Source organism: Haematobia irritans, chromosome 1, assembly GCF_050003625.1.
Source record: "Haematobia irritans isolate KBUSLIRL chromosome 1, ASM5000362v1, whole genome shotgun sequence".
In the NCBI taxonomy this organism is placed as follows: domain Eukaryota; kingdom Metazoa; phylum Arthropoda; class Insecta; order Diptera; family Muscidae; genus Haematobia; species Haematobia irritans.
In genome coordinates this window covers 197,287,856-197,309,336 of record NC_134397.1, presented here as the reverse complement: position 1 = coordinate 197,309,336, position 21,481 = coordinate 197,287,856, and the positions used below count along the sequence as shown (strand labels likewise).

The 21,481-nt window shown below is 32.0% G+C and overlaps 2 protein-coding genes across 3 annotated transcripts in view; both read right to left on the bottom strand.

The window, feature by feature from the left end:
- Positions 1-1,315, bottom strand: part of LOC142234303 (uncharacterized) — a 44,553-nt gene extending 43,238 nt beyond the window's left edge. Inside the window, exon 1 of the mRNA XM_075305407.1 lies at positions 1,185-1,315. Coding sequence (XP_075161522.1) covers positions 1,185-1,308 — 124 coding nt within the window. The 5' untranslated portion in view covers positions 1,309-1,315. The remainder of the gene's footprint in view (positions 1-1,184) is intronic.
- Positions 1,296-21,481, bottom strand: part of Nep4 (M13 family metallopeptidase neprilysin 4) — a 51,004-nt gene continuing 30,818 nt past the window's right edge. For both annotated transcript variants that reach the window (XM_075292486.1, XM_075292485.1), the window contains 3 exons: positions 19,768-20,195; positions 19,128-19,679; positions 1,296-2,165 (listed from right to left, as the gene is read on the bottom strand). In XM_075292486.1, the coding sequence (XP_075148601.1) occupies positions 19,870-20,195 (326 nt within the window). In that variant the 3' untranslated portion in view covers positions 1,296-2,165; positions 19,128-19,679; positions 19,768-19,869. The remainder of the gene's footprint in view (positions 2,166-19,127; positions 19,680-19,767; positions 20,196-21,481) is intronic.

Below are 21,481 nucleotides of genomic sequence, written 5' to 3'. Positions count from 1 at the left end.
TATTATTTTACCATATTATTTTTTAACAATCTCTCCGTATACCAAAACAACGCGATTCCAACTAAAAAAACAACCGACGCGCAAATATATCGATTACACCAACGCGCAAACACATCGATTACGATGACAGGTATCGATTACAGGTAGACAATAGAAATTTAGGAAAATTTCCTATATTCTAACAAGTGTGTTTCCTTAAGTTTTGAAAGGATTGCATAGTTCTTAGTACGAATGAACTAAAATATTTTTCTATGCCAAGTGTTGTTCGTATGTATGAAAAACTTTCTATTATAAAGGAAGTCGCAATTATCGTTTTATAAGAAATTTTACTAATTTTGAGGAAACTTGGGTTTAGTTCGGTTTTTGTTTATTTTTACGAATGCTTTGTTATCGGTGAATAAAATTTTCTTTTTCAGTAGTAAATTCTTATACCCAGCGAACAAAATAGTATGAGTAAAATTCCATGCCTTATTCTAGTTAATGAACTATTCCTAACTGCTTACAGTTTAGGATTTTTTTACTGAAACGAGTAAATTTTATTATTTTTCACAAAAATTTACCTTAATGGAAATAAAATGGATAAACTATATTGATGAAAATTTTTTCCTTTAGTTTCGAAGGCACTTTTTTCTGGGTGTAGAGACCATATAGTAACACCATGTACCAAATTTCAGCCGGATCGGATGAAATTTGGTTCTCTTAGAGGCTCCGCAAGCCAAATCGGGGGATCGGTTTATATGGGGGCTATATGTAATTATGGACCGATATGGACCAATTTCTGCATGGTTGTTAGAGACCATATACTAACACCATGTACCAAATTTCAGGTGGATCGGATGAAATTTGCTTCTCTTAGAGCAATCGCAAGTCAAGTTTGGGGGTCCGTTTATATGGGGGCTATACGTAAAAGTGGACCAATATGGCCAATTTGCAATACCGTCCGACCTACATCAATAAAAACAACTTGTGCCAAGTTTCAAGTCGATAGCTTGTTTCGTTCGGAAGTTAGCGTGATTTCAACAGACGGACGGACGGACGGACATGCTTAGATCGACTCAGAATTTCACCACGACCCAGAATATATATACTTTATGGGGTCTTAGAGCAATATTTCGATGTGTTACAAACGGAATGACAAAGTTAATATACCCGCATCCTATGATGGAGGGTATAAAAATACTTACCAATTGGTATTCGACTACCCGGTGAAGAAGGATTTACATAGTCAAAATTATCTCTTTGCCCTCGGATAGGAAGTAAACCTAATAAAGTGATGATCAATGAAAGCCAAACAATTCGATGAAACATTTTAGGCAAATGTTAATTTAATTTTATAGTGTTTCGAATTCCTTTAATACATTTCCATTTCTTTTAACTTAGTTTTCTAAATAGAAAATTTATTTTTAGAACCACAATGTTTGCCGACAATGAAAGAGGAAAAGAAAAACACCAACAAATATCACAACGTGTCAACAAAAACATATGCAACGAATTTAACGACAAACAATTTTCCGTGTTTTTCCGTTTAATGTAGGGACAACATCCGCCTAGATGAAGAGCTCGAAAACAACTGAGGAATAATTCCAAAAAAAAAATTTTCAGAATTTTATTTAAGAGAAATCTTATGAGTATGTGAAATAATTAATGAATGGGAAAGCTTTCTTTCCATTTGGGGGAGAAAGTTTTGTGAATATTTTGATGTTTTTCGGATATTTTTTAAAAGTTTCATTTTCTGGAATGTTTCATTTTTATTTAATATTTAAAATTATCACAAAAAATACAAATGCATAATAATAGTAATTCATAAAAACTATAATCTATATCTTATAAATATACAAAATATAATTACATGGATAGATTTCTATTGAGAGAAAAATATAGCTTGAAAATATAATGTAAATATGAGAACTATCCTAAGAAGAAGTTTTTGGATATTTTCTTTTGTCATTTAAATTAATTCTAAGACAATAAAAGGAATCTAAACTAAAAATATACTGGTACTAAATTTGTATCCGAGAGTAATACATTTTGTTCCGTTTGTGGCACATACTGTTGCTTTTTATAGGAAAAATTTACCATATAGAAAATTAATTGAAAATCTTTCATGTTTTCAATAAGATGTCGAAACTTGCAGATCTCCAATTACAGGTGGGATTTTGTGAAAACTGAAAAAAGGAAAAAGTATTTAAATAAATAAGAGGCTATGAAAAAATAAACAAAATAAAATAATAAAAAATAAGTAGGAGGCTTCGGAAAATAAAAAACCACCTTTGAACAACTATAATAGAAATTATATTGATATTAATGGAAATTATACCCTTTATCTGATATAGTTTCAATGATGTTCTTTAAATTTAAAATATCCTTAAAATATATAGTGCAAAAAAAAAAACAAGTATATAAAGCAGTAAGTTCGGCCGGGCCGAATCTTGAATACCCACCATCATGAATCAAAACTTCTCTAAGTGGTTTCACTGCAATGTGGAACGCCGTTCGGACGCTATAAAAAGGAGGTCCCTTGTCATTGAGCTTAACATGGAATCGGGCAGCACTCAGTGATAAGAGAGAAGTTCACCAATGTGGTATCACAATGGACTGAATAGTCTAAGTGAGCCTGATACATCGGGCTGCCACCTAACCTAACCTATCATGAATCAAATATTATAGTTTCCTGTGAAAATTTCAGGGGGATTTGGTGACAAGCAGATCAGTTCAACCAGTACAGTTCCCGAAGATAAATTCAAAGATTTTACCTATGAAGACTAGATCAGATTCTGGATTTATAAGAACCATATTTGTTTGAGTTTTAGAGGAATTATAAACATCGTGTGCAAGAAAACGATGAAATAACGCCTTGATTTAACCCTCTAATGCCCAATCCCGCCTTTAGGTGGGCTTCATTAAATAAGGAAGCTTTTAGTAAAACACACCTTAAGACAACAAAAATGAATAAAATAAACAGAAAACTTAGTTGAACCTGCTCGAGAGCCTTTGCAGCATATACTGAATTTTACCGTATTCATTTTTCTTGATTAGTTTTCTTGCTTTTGTGTCGTTAACATTGAATATTTAATCAGCTGACAAAAAAAATTGGGGCATTAGAGGGTTAAAATCTAACATCTGTAGATTTTTACCCCCATTATTTAAATGATTACCAGAAGTAAAATCTGGAAACTATAATTCAGTTTCAAGCAATTTTCATTATCAATGCACATGGACCGATATTCACCATTTTTGGCACACCTCTTTATGTCCCTAAAATACTTCTACATTTAAAATTTCATGAAAATTTGATAAAAACTATGGTTTCTAAAAGCCCAAGAAGTAAAATCGGGAGATCGGTCTATTTGGGAGATAAACCAAAACATGGACCAATACACGCCATTTTCGGCTCTCATATTTAAGGTCCTAAAGTACCTCTAGATTTCTCATTTCAGGCAAATTAGATAAAAACTACGGATTGCCAACTATTTATATTCCTAAAAACCTCCAGATTCTCGAATTCAGGCAAAGTGGACAACAATTACGGTTTCTAGAAGCCAAAAAAGTAATATCGGGAGATCGGTCTATCTGATGGCTACATCAAAACATGGACCTATACTCACCATTTTTTATGGTCCTAAAATACCTCTAGATTTCCAATTTGAGTCAAGTTGGATAAAAACTACGGTTTCTATAAGCCCAAGAATAAAATCTGGAGATCGGTTTAAATGGGGGCTATATAAAACATGGTCCGATACTCATCATTTTCAGCACACCTCTTTAGGGTTTTAAAATACCTCTAGATTTCTAATTTCAGGCAAATTGGATAAAAACCACAGATTTTAGACGCCCAAGAATTAAAAACTGGAGATCGGTCTATATAGGGGCTATACCAAAACATGGACCGATACTCACCATTTTCGGCACACCTCTTTATTGTTCTGATATACCTCTAGATTTCCAATTTCCGGCAAATTGGATAAAAACTACGGATTCTATAAGCCCAAGACCCCAAATCGGGAGATCGGTCTATATGAGGGATATACCAAAACCTGGACCGATACTCACCATTTTTAGCACACCTCTTTATGGTCCTAAAATACCTCTAGATTTCCAACTTCAGACAAATCGGTTAAAAACTACGGTTTCTAGAAGCCCAAGAAGTGAAATCGGGAAGTCGGTCTATATGGGGGCTATACCTAAACATCAACCGATAGTCACCATTTTTGGCACACCTCTTTATGGTGCTAAAATACCTCTAGATTTCCAATTTCAGGAGAATTGGGTAGAAACTATCCATTCTAGAAGCCCTAAAAATAAAATCGGGAGATCGGTCTATATGGGGGCTATACCAAAACATGGACCGACACTCAGCCTCTTTGTGGTCATAAAATACCCCTAGATTTCCATTTTCAGGCAAATTGGATAGAAAGTAAGGTTTTTATAAGCCCAACCCAAATCGGGTGGTCGATTTATATGGGGACTATATCAAAACTTGATATAGTCCCCACATATCTTCGAACTTGACCTGCCTGCAGACAAAAAACGAGTTAGTGCGAAATTTCAGCACGATTGCTTTATTATTGAAGACTGTAGCGTGATTACAACAGATAGACAGACAGCCTTCGTCTTAGAATTTCTCCCTGATCAAGAATATAAACTTTATATAGTCGGAAATCGACATTTCGATGTGTTACAAACGGAATGACAAACTTATTATACCCCCGTCACCATTGTATGGTGGTGGGTATAAAAAAGTTAAAATTACCCATTAAAAGTATGAACAAATCAAGTTATAAAAAATTGAATTAAAAGAACTTCCTGGGAAGTTAAAATAAATAACATCATTGGGAGTGCGTCTTCTGGAAGTGCTTTTAAAGTTGTGCCTTTGGAAGAACTTCCAAATTTTATTTGCTGGGTAGGCAATTGGCCTGTCAGTGGTCAGTGCCAGTGTGGACTCAACAGACAAGCGATGGGGAGGAATTATCTATTAGAGCATTGCATGAGAACATTCATTCATAGCGCACACAACTGAACTCATGAAACGGTTCGAGAAGACTGAATAATCTTCATTGATCGAATGAATAGAATGAGAACACTGGCTTGACCGAATCGGTTCGAATGAATGTAAATGTATGAATGAGACATTGTTTGAATCACACCCAATAATTCAGTATCGAGTGAATGTTGTTGTGACGTCACATCATTGAAGTTGTGCATTTGTTTCCATTCTCGGTCGCAAGCAAACATTCGATTGCATTTGGTGAAACGGGATAATCGAGAATACTCGAACATTTAGCGGGAGTTTCGGGAATTTGCAAAGTTCTCGAGTATGTTATGACAAAAAATGGAATCATGCTTAATGAGAAAAGAAGTCGTACAGTTTGTGTTTCTTTAGATATAAGTGTGTAATTAATAGTTAAGCTTATTGACGATAAAATGAGTAATTCTAACAAGGCAAATGTTTAAATTTGTTATGTTTTTATATGTAACTAGCAAAAGTAAATTTATTTTTGTATTTTTTGTCTGTTTTTTATACCATCCACCATAGGAAGGGGGTATATTAAGTTTGTCATTCCGTTTGTAATACATCGAAATATTGCTCTAAGATCCCATAAAGTATACATATTCTGGGTCGCGGTGAAATTCTGAGTCGATCTACGCATGTCCGTCCGACCGTCTGTTGAAATCACGCTAACTTCCGAACGAAACAAGCTATCGACTTGAAACTTGGCATAAGTAGTTGTCATTGATGTAGGTCGGATGGTATTGCAAACGGGCCATATTTTATCAAAATTTTATTTGTATAGAAAATTTTATCAACATTGTATTTCTACAGAAAATGTTATGTTATTTCTATAGAAAACTTTGTGAAAATTTTATTTCTATAAAAATTTTTATCAAAATTTTATTTCTATAGAAAATTTCATCAAAATTTTATTTCTATAAAAAATGTTGTCATAATTTTATTTCTATAGAAAATTTTGTCAAAATTTTATTTCAATAGAAAATGTTGTTAACATCTATAAAAAAAAATATCAAAATTCTATTTCTATAGAAAATTCTATCAAAATTGTATTTCTATAGAAAATTTTGTCAAAATTTTATTTCTATAGAAAATTTTGTCAAAATTTTATTTTTATAGAAAATTTTATCAACATTATATTTGTATAGTTCGGCTTGAGGTCATATGAATAAAAACAGATGTTGTTGTGTTTTTGAGTTGTATTTTTATTTAATATTATCCAATATTTCGAAACATCTCCGATGTTCGTCTTCAGGGAAATTTTTTTAGAAGTAAAGAACAATGAACTTATTCGCAAACGAGTAAATCTATAAAAAACTTTTATTTCTATAAAAAATTATTAACATTTTATTTCTATAGAAAATTTTCTCAAAATTTTATTTCTATAGAAAATTTTGTCAACATCGTATTTCTATAAAAAATTTAATCAAAATTTTATTTCTATAGAAAATTTTATCAAAAATTTTATTTCTATAGAAAATTTGGTCAAAATTTTATTTCTCTAGAAAATTTTATCAACATTTTATTTCTATAAAAAATTTTGTGAAAATTTTATTTCAATAGAAAATTTTGTCGACATTTTATTTCTATGGGAAATTTTGTCAAAATTTTATTTCTATAGAAAAAGGAAAAATATTTTATTTCCTTTAAATACGAATGTCCCTTATTTTTTATACGAAAAAGTGAATTGGATTTTTAACGATTACTTACTATAATGCCCAAAAATATCATCCCAAATGTTTCTCCTAAAAACTAGAGCAATATTTAGTTTTGCTCTTAATACCTTTTTACATAGAAATGCAGAAGGTTTTGTCCACTTTATGTTATTTTTTTTTACTTCATACACAAGCGCCTTTTCAACTTACAACTAAACAAACGTACAATACATATAAAAGTTGTTGTTATTGTTACTACGTGAGGGCAAAAAAAGATTCGAAATCCTCGATTCCTTCACTTTGTTTTCGAAAACAATTTGACTCGTTGTGTTTGATCCCGAAGACTGAAGTTGTTTGATTGACCGTTTCATACAACACAAACGAGAACGAGTTATGGTTGTATTCGAACTTACAAACATCGGTCCAAACGGGAACGACTACAAATCTCTACCTTACTTGTTGGGCTTCGAGATGTTATCGAACACAAAAATATATGACCGATGCAATGCTCTATTATTTATGAGAAAGGCGACAAGGTGTCACCGCAATATTCCCCGGAATGATGGGATTATTATCATAGTAACCATGAACGTGAGGGTCAAACTTCAGTTTCAATAGCTCGAGAACCAGAGTTACAAAAGATAGTCACCAACGAGGCATCATACAATCAGTTTTGAAGAGGATCCATTACGATACTATGGTTGAAGCAGTGAACAGCTATTAAGAGACCTCCTAATGATTAGTTTAGTTTTGGCTCCACAAAGATGAGACAGTTAAGCAAAAGCTGCATTACATGCGCCATCGGTTCGTTTGCCCTGGACTAACCGACTCACACCCAGATTCCATTTTAGTTATAGAGTTCCTCGATCAGGACACAAGTAAATATACAAATATGGCACTAACCAAATGAATGATATATTCTACACACGCAGAGAAGGAATATGATCACCTCAAACATGTTTCAAGAGTAAAATGTTATTTTTGGACGGGGAACATGTAGCATAACAAAACTGTTATTTTCTCGAAAATTATGTATCTGATTTCGGCAATCTTGTATATGTTTGCCGAGAAAAGAACATTTTTCCGACAAAAATGTTCTATGCTCACCGTCCAAAAATAACATTTTGGACGGTTTGAGGTGATCATATTCCTTCTCTGAGTGCATATTCTACTGATATAAACATTAGCGTAGCTACACCCAGAAAAAAGTGCCTTCGAAACTAAAAGAAAAAATGTTCATCAATTTAGTTTGGCCAATTTATTTCCATTAAGTTATATTTTTGTTTAAAATAATAAAATTTACTTGCTTCAGTAAAAAATCCTAAATTGAAAGCAGTTAGGAATAGCTCATGAACTAGAATAAAGCATGGAATTTTACTAATACTGATTTCTTCGCTGGGTATAAGAATTTACTACTGAACAAGAAAATTTTATTCACTGATAACAAAGGATTCGTAAAAATAAACAAAATATGAACTAAAACCAAGTTTCCTCAAATTTAGTAAAATTTCTTATAAAATGTTAATTCTGACTTCCTTTATTATAGAAAGCTTATCATACATACGAATAACACTTGGCATAAAAAAATATTTTAGTTCATTCGTACTAAGAAGTATTCAATTGTTTCAAAACTTAAGGAAACACGTTAGAATATAGGAAAATTTCCTACATTTCTTTTATCTACCTGTAAACGATACCTGTAATCGATGTAATCGATGTGTTTACGCGTGGGTTGTTTTTTTAGTTGGAATCGCGTTGTTATGGTATACGGAGAGATTGTTAAAAATAATATTGTAAAATAATATAATAAAAAACAAATAAAATATATAAAATATTTGTTATTTTAAATTAGTGAGAAAAATGTTCGTTTTTTGAAAATTGGTTTATAAAAAAGAAGACACCAGCAGAATAACAACCCCTTCATTCGACTTCATTTTGGAATCTTCAATTATGAGGTAATATTCAGTGACGCTAACCTTTTGTGAAAAAATTGGTTTAGGATCTTTTTGTTTATATTTGTAGGTATTGCTAGGCAGCAACTTATTCAAAGTGAAAGGTACTATAAGAAGATAAATAATGTGTTTTAATATTTCAAGGCCAGCCGATGCTGTTGATTCTATATAAATATATTTAATATATTAATAAAACATGTCTTTTGTTGAAGAAACAAATTGCTTATATAAATACATAAAATTTTATTTAAAAACGAAGGTAAGCCGTTCTAAATTAGAAGTAAAAAGTTTACCACAAATATGTAAGATTTGTCCAAATGAATGAAAAAAGTTCAATAAAATCATTCCATATATGAATTCAATTCAGTTAAATTTTTTTCATTCTGTAGTATAGTGGTACATAAATAGAGGAACTTTCTTCACAATGAGTTCATTTTAACTTAAAGAAGGGGTCACTTTTTTCTGGGTGTAGACAATTTTCCTGGGGGATTGTAGCCCCTCTAGTTAAAAATTAATAGACTTCGGGTATAAAAAATATTTATTTATTATGTTATAAAAATTGTTTAGTTGGCAAAATATCATCGATTACTATTTTATTTAATTAAATCAACTAAAAATCAGGCTGCAACAAAATTTCAATTTGTATACGATTTCGATTGTAACAAAAAGTGCAACATTTTGGAATTTGATTGCAAAATATAGACAGCTGAATTATAGCTTTTGATCCCTGACAGCATTATGAATTAGCAACCTTTATATGACGACACTATAATTTAGGTGTAAGTAGTGTAACCCTAGGGTAACATTTTGTATGCGAACGAAATCGAAAGCATCCTCCCCAGAGGAATATAACACCAACCTACGGACTACCATCATCGATTTAGGGCCATGTTCATGCAGCTCCTCTGGGCTTTAACTGGTAGTTAGCAAACACAATATTGCAGATAACTTTCTCCGATTGAAAAATCATCAATCGTTAATTATTTAGCTGGCGTATGAGTATACAGGCTGGATCACAGATCCAGCTTAAAATATCGTTAATTAACCCTGCACTAACGGAGGTTTTGAAAATGGGGGTACATTTTATTTTATTATTTTAAAGAGATGTATTAATTTGTTAAATGACGTTGGAGGTTGATATTATCATTTTTTTGATTGGAGCCATTATCTGTGCCTGTAGATGTAGTCGCCCATGTCGTCGACCCCGAGCGTCCGTTTGGGTACAGTGAGGTCTGCGCAAGGTTGACACAAGACCTTATGAGCACTTGTGTTCAGGCCGGGCATTAATCTTAATCTTAGAGGTCGTCCAGCGATCCAGCACCTTGCTGACAGCCCCATCACATTGCTTTTAATTGTTTTTGTTTTTTTTTTTATAATTTTCCCGGAAAGAAAACTATCTACCCATTAAGGACATTTCGAGCTCCTATGCCCCGCCAAAGTCATATTCTCATGCATGTATTTAGCAATGCGAATTTATACAATGCTCTAAATGCAACACATTAACATTTTTGACATCTTCCAATTCGAAACGCGAATCTTTGTTAATGACTGCTGACATGTTTACGCAAAACAAATCGATATCCAACAACTACGGCAAGTGGCATCTAATCTATGGTTCCCCTATTCGGCAAGAATTTTGTCATGTAATTGAAAAGCCACAAATCACAATAAAACAGAGTACATAAAACTTTATATATGGGAGTGGAAGAATAATGCAATGCGAATGGGTTATTTAACCCAGTGAACAATGGATGGACGATATTAATAACGATTTTTTTAAATATCTCTTGAAGATAGAAAGGAGACCTCAAATATGGCTGTCGATAAAAAAAATTAGTAACTGACATTTTCATGTAGGTCCGTTAGGCTTTAACCAATTTACAGAAACTAAATTGCAAATATATTCTCTCCGGTGGAATATATGGGCATGTTGACAAATATGTCCAAAATTTTCTATACAAAAAAGTTTTGACAAAATTTTCTACAGAAATAAAAGTTTGACAAAATTTTCTAGAGAAATACAATTTTGGCAAAATTTTCTATAGAAATAAAATTTTGATGAAAATTTTCTATAGAAATAAAATTTTGACAACATTTTCTATAGGGATAGAATTTTGACAAAATTTTCTATAGAAATAAAATTTGGCGAAATTTTCTATAGGAATAAAATTTTGACAAAATTTTCTATAGAAATAAAATTTTGACAAAATTTTCTATAGAAATAGAATTTTGATAAAATTTTCTTTAGAATTAAAATTTTGGCAAAATTTTCTATAGAAATAACATTTTGACAACATTTTCTGTAGAAATAAAATTTGGCAAAATTTTCTATAGAAATACAATTTCGGCAACATTTTCTATAGAAATAAAAGTTTGACAACATTTTCTATACAAATAAAATTTTTGCAACATTTTCTATACAAATAAAATTTTGACAAAATTTTCTATAGAAATAAAATTTTGACAAAATTTTCTATAGAAATAAAATTTTGTCAAATTTTTCTATAGAAATGAAATGTTGATAAAATATTCCATAGAAATAAAATTTTGACAACATTTTCTATAAAAATAAAATTTTGACAAAATTTTCTATAGAAATAAAATTTTGACAAAATTTTCTTTAGAAATACAATTTTGACAAATTTTTCTATAGAAAAAAAATTTTGAAAAAATGTTCTATAGAGATAAAAGTTTGACAAAATTTTCTAAAGAAATGAAATTTTAACAAAATTTTCTATAGAAATAAAATTTTGCCAACAATTTTTTTAAAATCCAATATCTTTAAAAATTTTATTTTTCGTCTTAGGTCATAATAGCTAATCGTTATTTATATAGATTTTTTAAATTTTATAGATTTTTTTTTTTTTTTTTTTTTTTTTAATTTGGTAGATTAGTTTTGGCACGAGTAGCAAGAGCGATTTCAGCCTGGACGGGTGGTTATTTACACCTCAGCAAAAAAAAATTGGAAGTTGTTCCACAAACATTTCTTTTAAAGCCCATCCCAGAATCCCCCATCGAGTTTTTCCAACTTCCGATACAGTCCTTTTGGACAAGTCCACAAACATTTCTTTTAAAGAGAATCGTGGGATCCTCCAAAGTTTTGTTTTCCACTTCCGATGCAGTCCTTTTGGACAAGTACACAAACATTTCTTCTAAAGTGCATCTTGGGATCCCCCATTAATTTTTTCTACTTCCGATGCAGTCCTTGTGGACAAGTATTAGAAAGAACGCAATCAGGCTATTTTAAGTGCAAATTTTGGACAATTAAATTTTACAAAATAATAGAAAACTAATACAAAAAAAAAAATAAAAATAAAAAATAGAAAATTAATAAAAAATTAAAAAAAAAATAAAAAATAAATTTCATCCCCGCTGGGATTTGAACCTGTGCCGTTTGACTTTTTCGCTTCCATGGAAGTTCTTTTGAGAAGGCTTTGCAAATTACGAGAATTTTTATTTTCTTGTTGATTTTTAATGGAAAAAATATATTTATACGAAAATATACGCCGAAAATAAAAAATAAAAACGATGCATAACATAAAAAAATAATTTTTAGAAAAATATTTGATAAAAAAATGCCGCTGGTGAGATTTGAACCTGCGTTTCTTATTTTTTCGTTCATACTAATAAAGAACATCTCGAGAAGCAATTACAATGTTATTCCTTGGTGTCGTATTACGATCATATCGTAAACATTTGAATTGACCTTTCGACGCTTTATGTTCAATGGCGTTTGTGGCTGAATGTGCTAAGGCGTTCCGTTATGGTGCCAGCAAACCCAGGTTCAATCCCTGGTCGGAGCGAAAAAGTTTTTCAAATTGTAAAAATTAGATAATAGGAAAATAATAGTGTAATAAAACATATGGATAAAAAAAAAGTGAAATTGGTTGAAAAATGTTTTTTCGCTTTTTAAATTTCTTCATTCAAATTAACTTCCAGGGCACAACTTCTAAACCAATGCAAAGGATCCAAAAAGGGAGTACTTCCGTCCTATGATAAGCCCATGTAAAATTCATTGGAGATGATCCAAGTTTGCACTACTTCCGGATCACAGATTGGGGATCCAAACTACTTTTTTGGGAGCCCTTTTTTTGAAGCTCTTTCAGTATAGATCGGGTGGAGGGAGAGGACTCAATTTGAAAGCACATATGCATTATCGCCTTGCAAGTCGAATAATCTCTATTCCCACTGAGCACCATGCCTTCCATCCCAAATATTTCACTTGGTTACCCCTCGTCACAGATAATTCCGCTGATACAAAATGCAATAGCATGAATTCGAGTCAACTTAAAACAATAATGACATGTGATGGCACGCACCACTCAATCGCTTTAATTGAAACTCGCTGGGAGTGGAATTAATTGAAAAATGTTTAGCTAACAAGTTCATGTTCCAATAAAAATGGGTTGGAATTGATGTTGTGACACATAGAGTAACAAATCCCAGCAGCAAGAATTCACATCCATATTGTGTCTGCATTAACATAAAGTGAATGCCTAAAATTGGAAACAACAAACCAATTTTACAGAAACAACAGGGGATATGTTTGTCTATGGTGAATGCGTTCAATTTATGTGTTTTGCCATATTTATGTTTTACTTTAATAGAAATGGGAAACAATTAATTAGCCAGGAATAATCAGAGCCCTTTTTATACCTAGGGTTGGTGATGACAAGGTATACTTCTTATATTTCTAACATTATTTTCTAAATTGTAAGCTTTTAAGCCATGTGGAGTCTGTGTTGGATAAAAAGGGCAGGATAATCGAATCGGATAAAATTTACCTTTCCAGGAGTCTTCGAAAGGTAAATCTGGGGATCGGTTTATATGGAGGCTATGCCTAAAAGTGGTCCGATTTGCAATACCATTCGACTTACATTGATAGCAACTACTTGTGCCAAGTTTCAAGTCCACTCAAAAAAAAGTGAACTCTCTATTTCACTAAAGCCATATTAACTTTATATTAGTTCATAGAATCATTATGTTTGGAAAAAGTTTATTTTAGTCAAATAATTTTTTGCGTATGTTAGTTAAATGAACTAAAAGACGGGAAAAAGTTATACACAAATAAAGCATAAAGATTTCCTAATTTCGTATTTCTTACAAAATAGTTCATTATTTCTTTAATTTTGTAAATTTTACCAAAAATGTGTCCATCGTGAACTTCGTATGTCACTAAAGACATTCTTGCAATTTTGAACTCCAAGATTTCTCTTAAAACTACAAAATTTTCTTTAACTACTGAAAAAATTTAGTTATGTCTAATAAATTTTCTTGAAATTGTCGAAAAATATTTACTTATTTTTACCATATCGGAGTGATGCCATCGCTTGTAATACCGTTTAGTTAAAATTTTCTAAAAAAGTTCCAAATTTTCTAAAATTAATCGAAAGTTATCTTTCCTGGTGGGTTCACTGTTTTTTCAGTGTCGACAGCTTGTTTCGTTCGGACGGACGGACATCGACTCAGAATTTCACCATGACCCAGAATATATGCTTTATGGGGTCTGAAACCAATGCACACGGAATGACAAAGTTAATATACCTCCTATCCTGTGGTGGAGTGTATAAAAAATGTCAAAAAGTGTGAGCAAGGGGGGAGGTCTCCCATACCGACCAGATATCGTAAAAATCTAGTTAAATCATAGCCTCCTCCCACGTCCACGTTCAAGTATATCGAAGAAGTTAAGTTTTTTCACAAAAAAAAAAACAGGTGAGGGGCAGGTCCCCCTTCATGCACATATATCGAAAAATTTTACACCATATTAAGAATTTATCCTCCCATTACATTTTCTGAAAATGTCAAGTAAATGAACAAAGTTGAATATTTTTTGAATCGGGCAAAAGGCGGCCTCCCTCCACATTCAAAAAAATAGATACATTGTACTCACGTAAATCGGAGAAGTTAAGGCTGCGGATTAATCGCAAGCCATTCCCAAACTTCTCAGAAAATTTCAAGCAAATCGGAGAACATAAGTCCCTTTGGGGGAAGTCCCCCTCTACATCCAAATATCATAAAATTAGTTTAGATTTCATGTGGATTTTATAAAACATAGCGTAACCCGGCCCCCTTCGCTGCGCCTTCCAAAGCGTATTTGTAGGAATATTTTGCGTTAAGTTAGTCAACCATATCCTTCGTGCTGAAAACAAATTCAAAAAGATTTAAATTCTTTCAAACAAATCCGACTACGTGCTTTTTCGTTTATAGGTACAAATACGACGGATATGCATATGTAAAACGGTTCGTCTTAAAAAATGTCGTGGAGAGGGTGTACCCTTTCCTCCAAATTTTTTAATTAATGTTCTGTATTCAAGTAGTTGGACAATCTTCTATATTTCTTGTGAATTTTAAGAGTGGTTTGTCAAGGAAAGCTATCCTTCTTCTCAACATATCTGAAAATTGAGCACTACATTATAATAACATATAAACAATTACTGTTTCCCATCCAATAAATCGGAAAAAGCAAAAGTAGTAAAAAATTTTACCACATTAATATTTGCTAAAATTTTGGAAAATGATGCACCCTCTACGTTGGCTGCCAATTTCATGTAAATTTAAGTTTTTTACTAAAAAGAAGTCAGGCAGAAGCCTGTGCATAAAATATGTCATAAAATTATGTATCGAGTTCCCATTTACAGAAAACCCTCTACTTTCAATTTAAGAAAAAAAAAACGGACAAAAGGGAACCCTCTCCCCACCTTCGCTCTACTCCGACCTGATATCGAACTATCACGTACCCTATATTAATTTCACAAACTATTCAATGGTCCCTATAAATTCTATCGAAGTAAATCGACAAAGTTTATTTCAATTTTCCTCTTCCCCAACCAGATATCGAAAAATCATATACCTACTAATCATCAATCATGTATACGTTTTAAAGGGACGTCACTTTTCCCGATACAATATCGACAAACACCGTAGTGAATAGCATCCCTAACTTTCCCTGAAAATTCTTGAAACTTTCCTTCAAGTGTGGGGCAAGGAAGGTTGCCTCTTCGTTCATAACCTTCCCCCACTGCTTTTGTTAATTTCAAGAAAACTTAAGAATTTTTGTTTTTTTTTTTTTTTTGTAGCTTTAGAGGAGGACCTCCTCCCCGACCAAATATCGAAAAGTGATGTAGCGTATCTTTTGTAAACGTTCCAGAAAATGTAAAGCAAATTATAAGCCTAAAGGGGCGACCTCTCTTCCATTCAAATATCACAAAATCAGGTATCAACTATTAATATCGTAACCTCTCCCCAGTCCTCTGTAAATTTCAAGTAACTCGGTAAAGTTTAATTGTTTCTCTGTATGTACTTAAGAGAAGCGGATGTCTCCCTATGCCCTTTTATTTTTATTAAAAACTCAGGAACCTGATATAAATTTCATAACCTCACCCATTTGTTTCGTAAAATTTCAGTCGGGGGAGTTTAGTTTTGTTTTCACTGTACTTTAAAAAAAAAGTCGGGCAAAGGGGTGGCGCCCCTCCCCGACCAAATATCGAAAAATAATGTAGCAGATTTTTGTCTAGATGCCAACCCCAACATTCTATGAAAATTTCAAGCAAATCGCATAATTTTGTTCCAAGTTTCAAAAAGTAGGGTAAGGGGGGAGGGGACCTCCCCCGTCCACATATGAAATCATCAGGTACCCCATATTAATTCCATAACCTCACCGCATGTTCTCTGTAAATCTCAGATAATTTAGAGAATTTTAGTTTTTTCACTGTACTTTAAAAAAAGTCGAACAAAGGGGAGGTCCCCCTCCGCCACCAAATATCGAAATATAAAGTAGCGGATCTTTGTCTAGATGCCAACCCCAACCTTCAATGAAAATTTCAAGCAAATCGGTCAACTTTGGTCCAATTTTCAAAAAGTCCGCCAAAGGGGAGGTCCCCCTCCGCGACCAGCTGTCAAAAAATGAGGTACCCTATTTTCACCACATGAACGCCCCCTACGATCTCTGAAAGTTTCAAGTAAATCGGATCAGTCGTTTCGGAGCCAACTCGGTACATACAAACAAACAATCAAACAAACAAATAAACAAACATAGATTGAATTTTATATATATAGAAGATAGTACGTCAATAAGATCGATGCATATGGTACGGTTCCCGAAGTTAAACATTTCAAATTGCTACAGAGGTTTGTTTTCTTTAAATAAAGTTTCTTTGCACCGTACCCAATCTATAAATAAGACGGCCATGATTGCAAAGCTAAAGCAATAATTGTATGTTGATGACAATAGGGGCTAACATACACGATCCAATGGATAGTGTGTTTACTTGCAAACTATACACAGAAAAAATATATCACCAAAAAATTTTCCAATAAAAATTTTAATTGAATTAAAAAAAACACTCAATTAAAAATTTAGTTGGTTCAACGAATTATTTAATTAAAACATAAATCAACCACAAAAATTAATTATATCATTTAATTTTTAATTGGAACAACTTTTTATACCCTCCACCGTAGGATGGGGGTATATTAACTTTGTCATTCCGTTTATAACACATCGAAATATTGCTCTAAGACCCCATAAAATATATATATATATATATATATATATATATATATATATATATATATATATATATATATATATGTATATATATATATATATATATATATATATATATATATATATATATATATATATATATATATATATATATATATATATATATATATATATATATATATATATATATATATATATATATATATATATATATATATATATATATATATATATATATATATATATATATATATATATATATATATACATATATATATATATACATATATATATATATATATATATATATATATATATATATATATATATATATATATATATATATATATATATATATATATATATATATATATATATATATATATATATATATATATATATATATATATATATATATATATATATATATATATATATATATATATATATATATATATATATATATATATATATATATATATATATATATATATATATATATATATATATATATATATATATATATATATATATATATATATATATATATATATATATATATATATTTATTCTGGGTCGTGGTAAAATTCTGAGTTTATCTGAGCATGTCCGTCCGTCCGTCCGTCCGTTTGTTGAAATCACGCTAACTTCCGAACGAAACAAGCTATCAACTTGAAACTTGGCACTAGTAGTTGTTATTGATGTAGGTCGGATGGTATTGCAAATGGGCCATATCGGTCCACTTTTACGTATAGCCCCTATATAAACGGACCCCCAAATTTGGCTTGCGAATCCTCTAAGAGAAGCAAATTTCATCCGATCCGGCTGAAATTTTGTACATGGTGTTAGTATATGGTCTCTAACAACCATGCAAAGATTGGTCCACATCGGTCCATAATTATATATAGCCCCCATATAAACCGATCACCAGATTTGACCTCCGGAGCCTCTTGGAAGACCAAAATTCATCTGATTCACTTGAAATTTGGTACGTGGTGCTAATATATGGCCTCAAGTACTCATGCAAAAATTGGTCGAAATCGGTCCATAATTATATATAGGCCCCATATAAACCGATCCCAAGATTTGACCTCTGGAGCTATTGGAGGAGCAAAATCCAACCGACCCGGTTGAAATTTGGTACGTGGTGAAATTTGGTACATTGCGCTAGTATATGACTGCTAACAACCATGCCAAAATTGGTCCATATCGGTCTATAGTTTTATATAGCCGATCCCCAAAAACAATCTATAAACATTTTATTTCTATAGACAATTTTGTCAAAATTTTATTACTATAGAAAATTTTGTAAAAAAAAAAATAAACATTTTATTTCTATAGAAAAATTTGACAAAATTTTATTTCTATAGAAAAATTTGTCAAAATTTTATTACTATAGAAAATTTTGTCAAAATTGTATTACTATAGAAAATTTTGTCAAAATATTATTACAAAAAAATTTTGTCAAAGTTTTATTTCTATAAAAATTTTTGTCAAAATTGTATTATTATACAAAATTTTGTCAAGATTTTATTTCTATAGAAAGTTTTGTCAAGATTTTATTTCTATAGAAAATTTTGTCAAAATTTTATTTCTATAGAAAATTTTGTCAAACTGAATTATTTACGTATTTAATTGGCCTGGTTTTGTTTAATATATACCCCGTATGGACTAACTTACAATTGAGAACACGGAAGTTTTAAGATACTTTGCCATCGACAAGTGTTACCGCAACCCAAGTAATTCGATTGTGGATGACAGTCTTTAGTACAAGTTTCTATGCATTCCATGGTGGAGGGTACATAAGATTCGGCATGGCCGAACTTACGGCCATATACTTGTTATTTATTAAATTGTTTTCACATACTGTCCAAAGTTTATGACAAAAAGTCTTATATACTTTTCTTCCTAACTCTCACCCTATTGCATTAAAAGGGAGAAAAAAATTGCTCTACATTTTTATGCGACCCTCGCATTTAATATAACTATTTATAAAATATACTTACATATTAACTATTTATTTTTATTTGTTTGTGGCTTGAATGGGAACTTTATAGACATCATCATTATCATCATCCTCATCTCTGCATATGCCGCAAAGTCGAAGCGTAGCGTATGTTGTAGTACTTGCCTGTGGCAGAAATATCAAAATCAGCACTTGTTGTGGGCAGAAAAAAAAAAACAAACGTTTTAAATTGATGGAAATTTAAATGAAAACTCAACCTCGGAGGCTCAACATGAGCCAACACTTCAATTTCATTCATTCGTTCGTTTGTCGGTTAGTTGATTTCCATTTTTTTAATTTTGTATTTTCATAAAATCCCCTGGATACTACTGAAATAATTGTCTTTGTTGACAACATTGTCAAATATATAGGACGCTTCTTCTCTGCTTACGTTTGTTTACAGGCAATTTCGGTGATTTTTGTTTGAATGTTAACGACGGAATTTACAGAAAGAGATGAACAGCTAAGCTTGCCGGACAATGAAATATGATGACATTGGTCCCATTGTTTGGGTGGCTGGTAGCAAGGGGGAGATTTTAAATAATTTCTGGTTCTAAATTAAAGAAGAATAGAAATTCAATTATTTCGGTTTTTGGATTACTTATATAGGAATCTCTCTATCTCTATTCTATTTCAATTACCTGAGGTCTTTGAACGTTTTTTTCCTCGTTATAGTTTTAAGTCTATTTGTTCAAAATTAATTCATTCTACAAATGCTATTATTGTTGTTGCTGTTTTTTTTACTACCATACACTACATTTATGTAAAGGATTCATGGGTGATCCCAATGGACAATTGAATTCTTTGGCAAAATCTCTTGAATTTGAGATGGTTCCGATAACACGAAATCTTCCTGGACTATGGATGGCTGTATTTAGTTTATTTCGTACTGCTTCTGGTCTCATCGCTCCACACCACACTTGACCGAAATTGAGGAAAAACAATTGCTCGCCAGTCATATTAATGCCGGGCAAATATTCATCCTGTGCTTCTTTCGGATTATCGTGTAGCCATTTCTTATATGCATGGAATGCTTGACGTATGCCACCATTATCGGCAATATTTTCACCTGGAATTGAGATAATTAAATTGTTATTAACTGAATGCAAAAATGTGATTTTCGGCAATATTTTCACCTGGAATTGAGATAATTAAATTGTTATTAACTGAATGCAAAAATGTGATTGATAAAGAAATTCTTGTTTTGATGGAAAGATTATTTCGGTTAACTGAGATTTTGATTATTTGGATTAATGTCACGCTTTTTATCCTTTTATATAACCATCACTATAATAACATGGTTATGGGGGTATAATACGTTTCGACTCTTTGGGCATCTAACTATACCGACGATTTGCCTGATATTGGTAACGTAGAGGTATTTTGGATTCAAAAATAGATCGGTTTATATGAGACTATATAATTAAGGTCCATTCGATCCGGCTGATATTTGGTACATGGTGTTGGTATGTGGTCTCTAACAACCATGCTAAAATTGGTCCACATCGGTCCATAATTATATATATCCCCCATATAAACAGATCTCCTGATTTGGCTTGCAGAGCTTCTAAGAGAAGCAAATTTCATCCGATCCGTTTGAAATTTGGAACATGGTGTTAGTATATGGTCCTCTAACAGCCATGCAAAAATTGGTTCACATCAGTGCATAATTATATATAGCCCTCATATAAACCGATCCCCAGATTTAGCTTGGTTGAAATTTGAAACATGGTGTTAGTATATGGTCTCTAACAACCGTGCGAGAATTGGTCCATATCGGTCCATAATTATATATAGCCCCCATATAAACCGTTCTCCAGATTTGACCCCCGGAGCCTCTTGGAGGAGCAAAATTCATCCGATCCGGTTCAAATGTGGAACGTGGTGTTAGTATATGGTCTCTAACTTCCATGCAAAAATTGGGCCACATAGGTTCACAATTATATATAGCCACCATATAAACGAATCCCCAGATTTGGCTTGCGGAGCCTCAAAGAGAAGCAAATTTCATCCAATGCGGCTGAAATTTGGTACATGATGTTGGTATATGGTCTCTAACAACCATGCAAGAATTGGTTCACATCGGTTCATAATTATATATAGCCCCCATATAAAACGATCCCCAGATTTGGTTTGCGGAACCTCAAAGAGAAGCAAATGTCATCCGATCCGGTTGAAATTTGGAACATGGTGTTAGTATATGGTCTCTAACAGCAATGCAAAAATTGGTTCACATCAGTGCATAATTATATATAGCCCCCATATAAACCGATCCCCAGATTTAGCTTGGTTGAAATTTGGAACATGGTGTTAGTATATGGTCTCTAACAACCGTGCGAGAATTGGTCCATATAA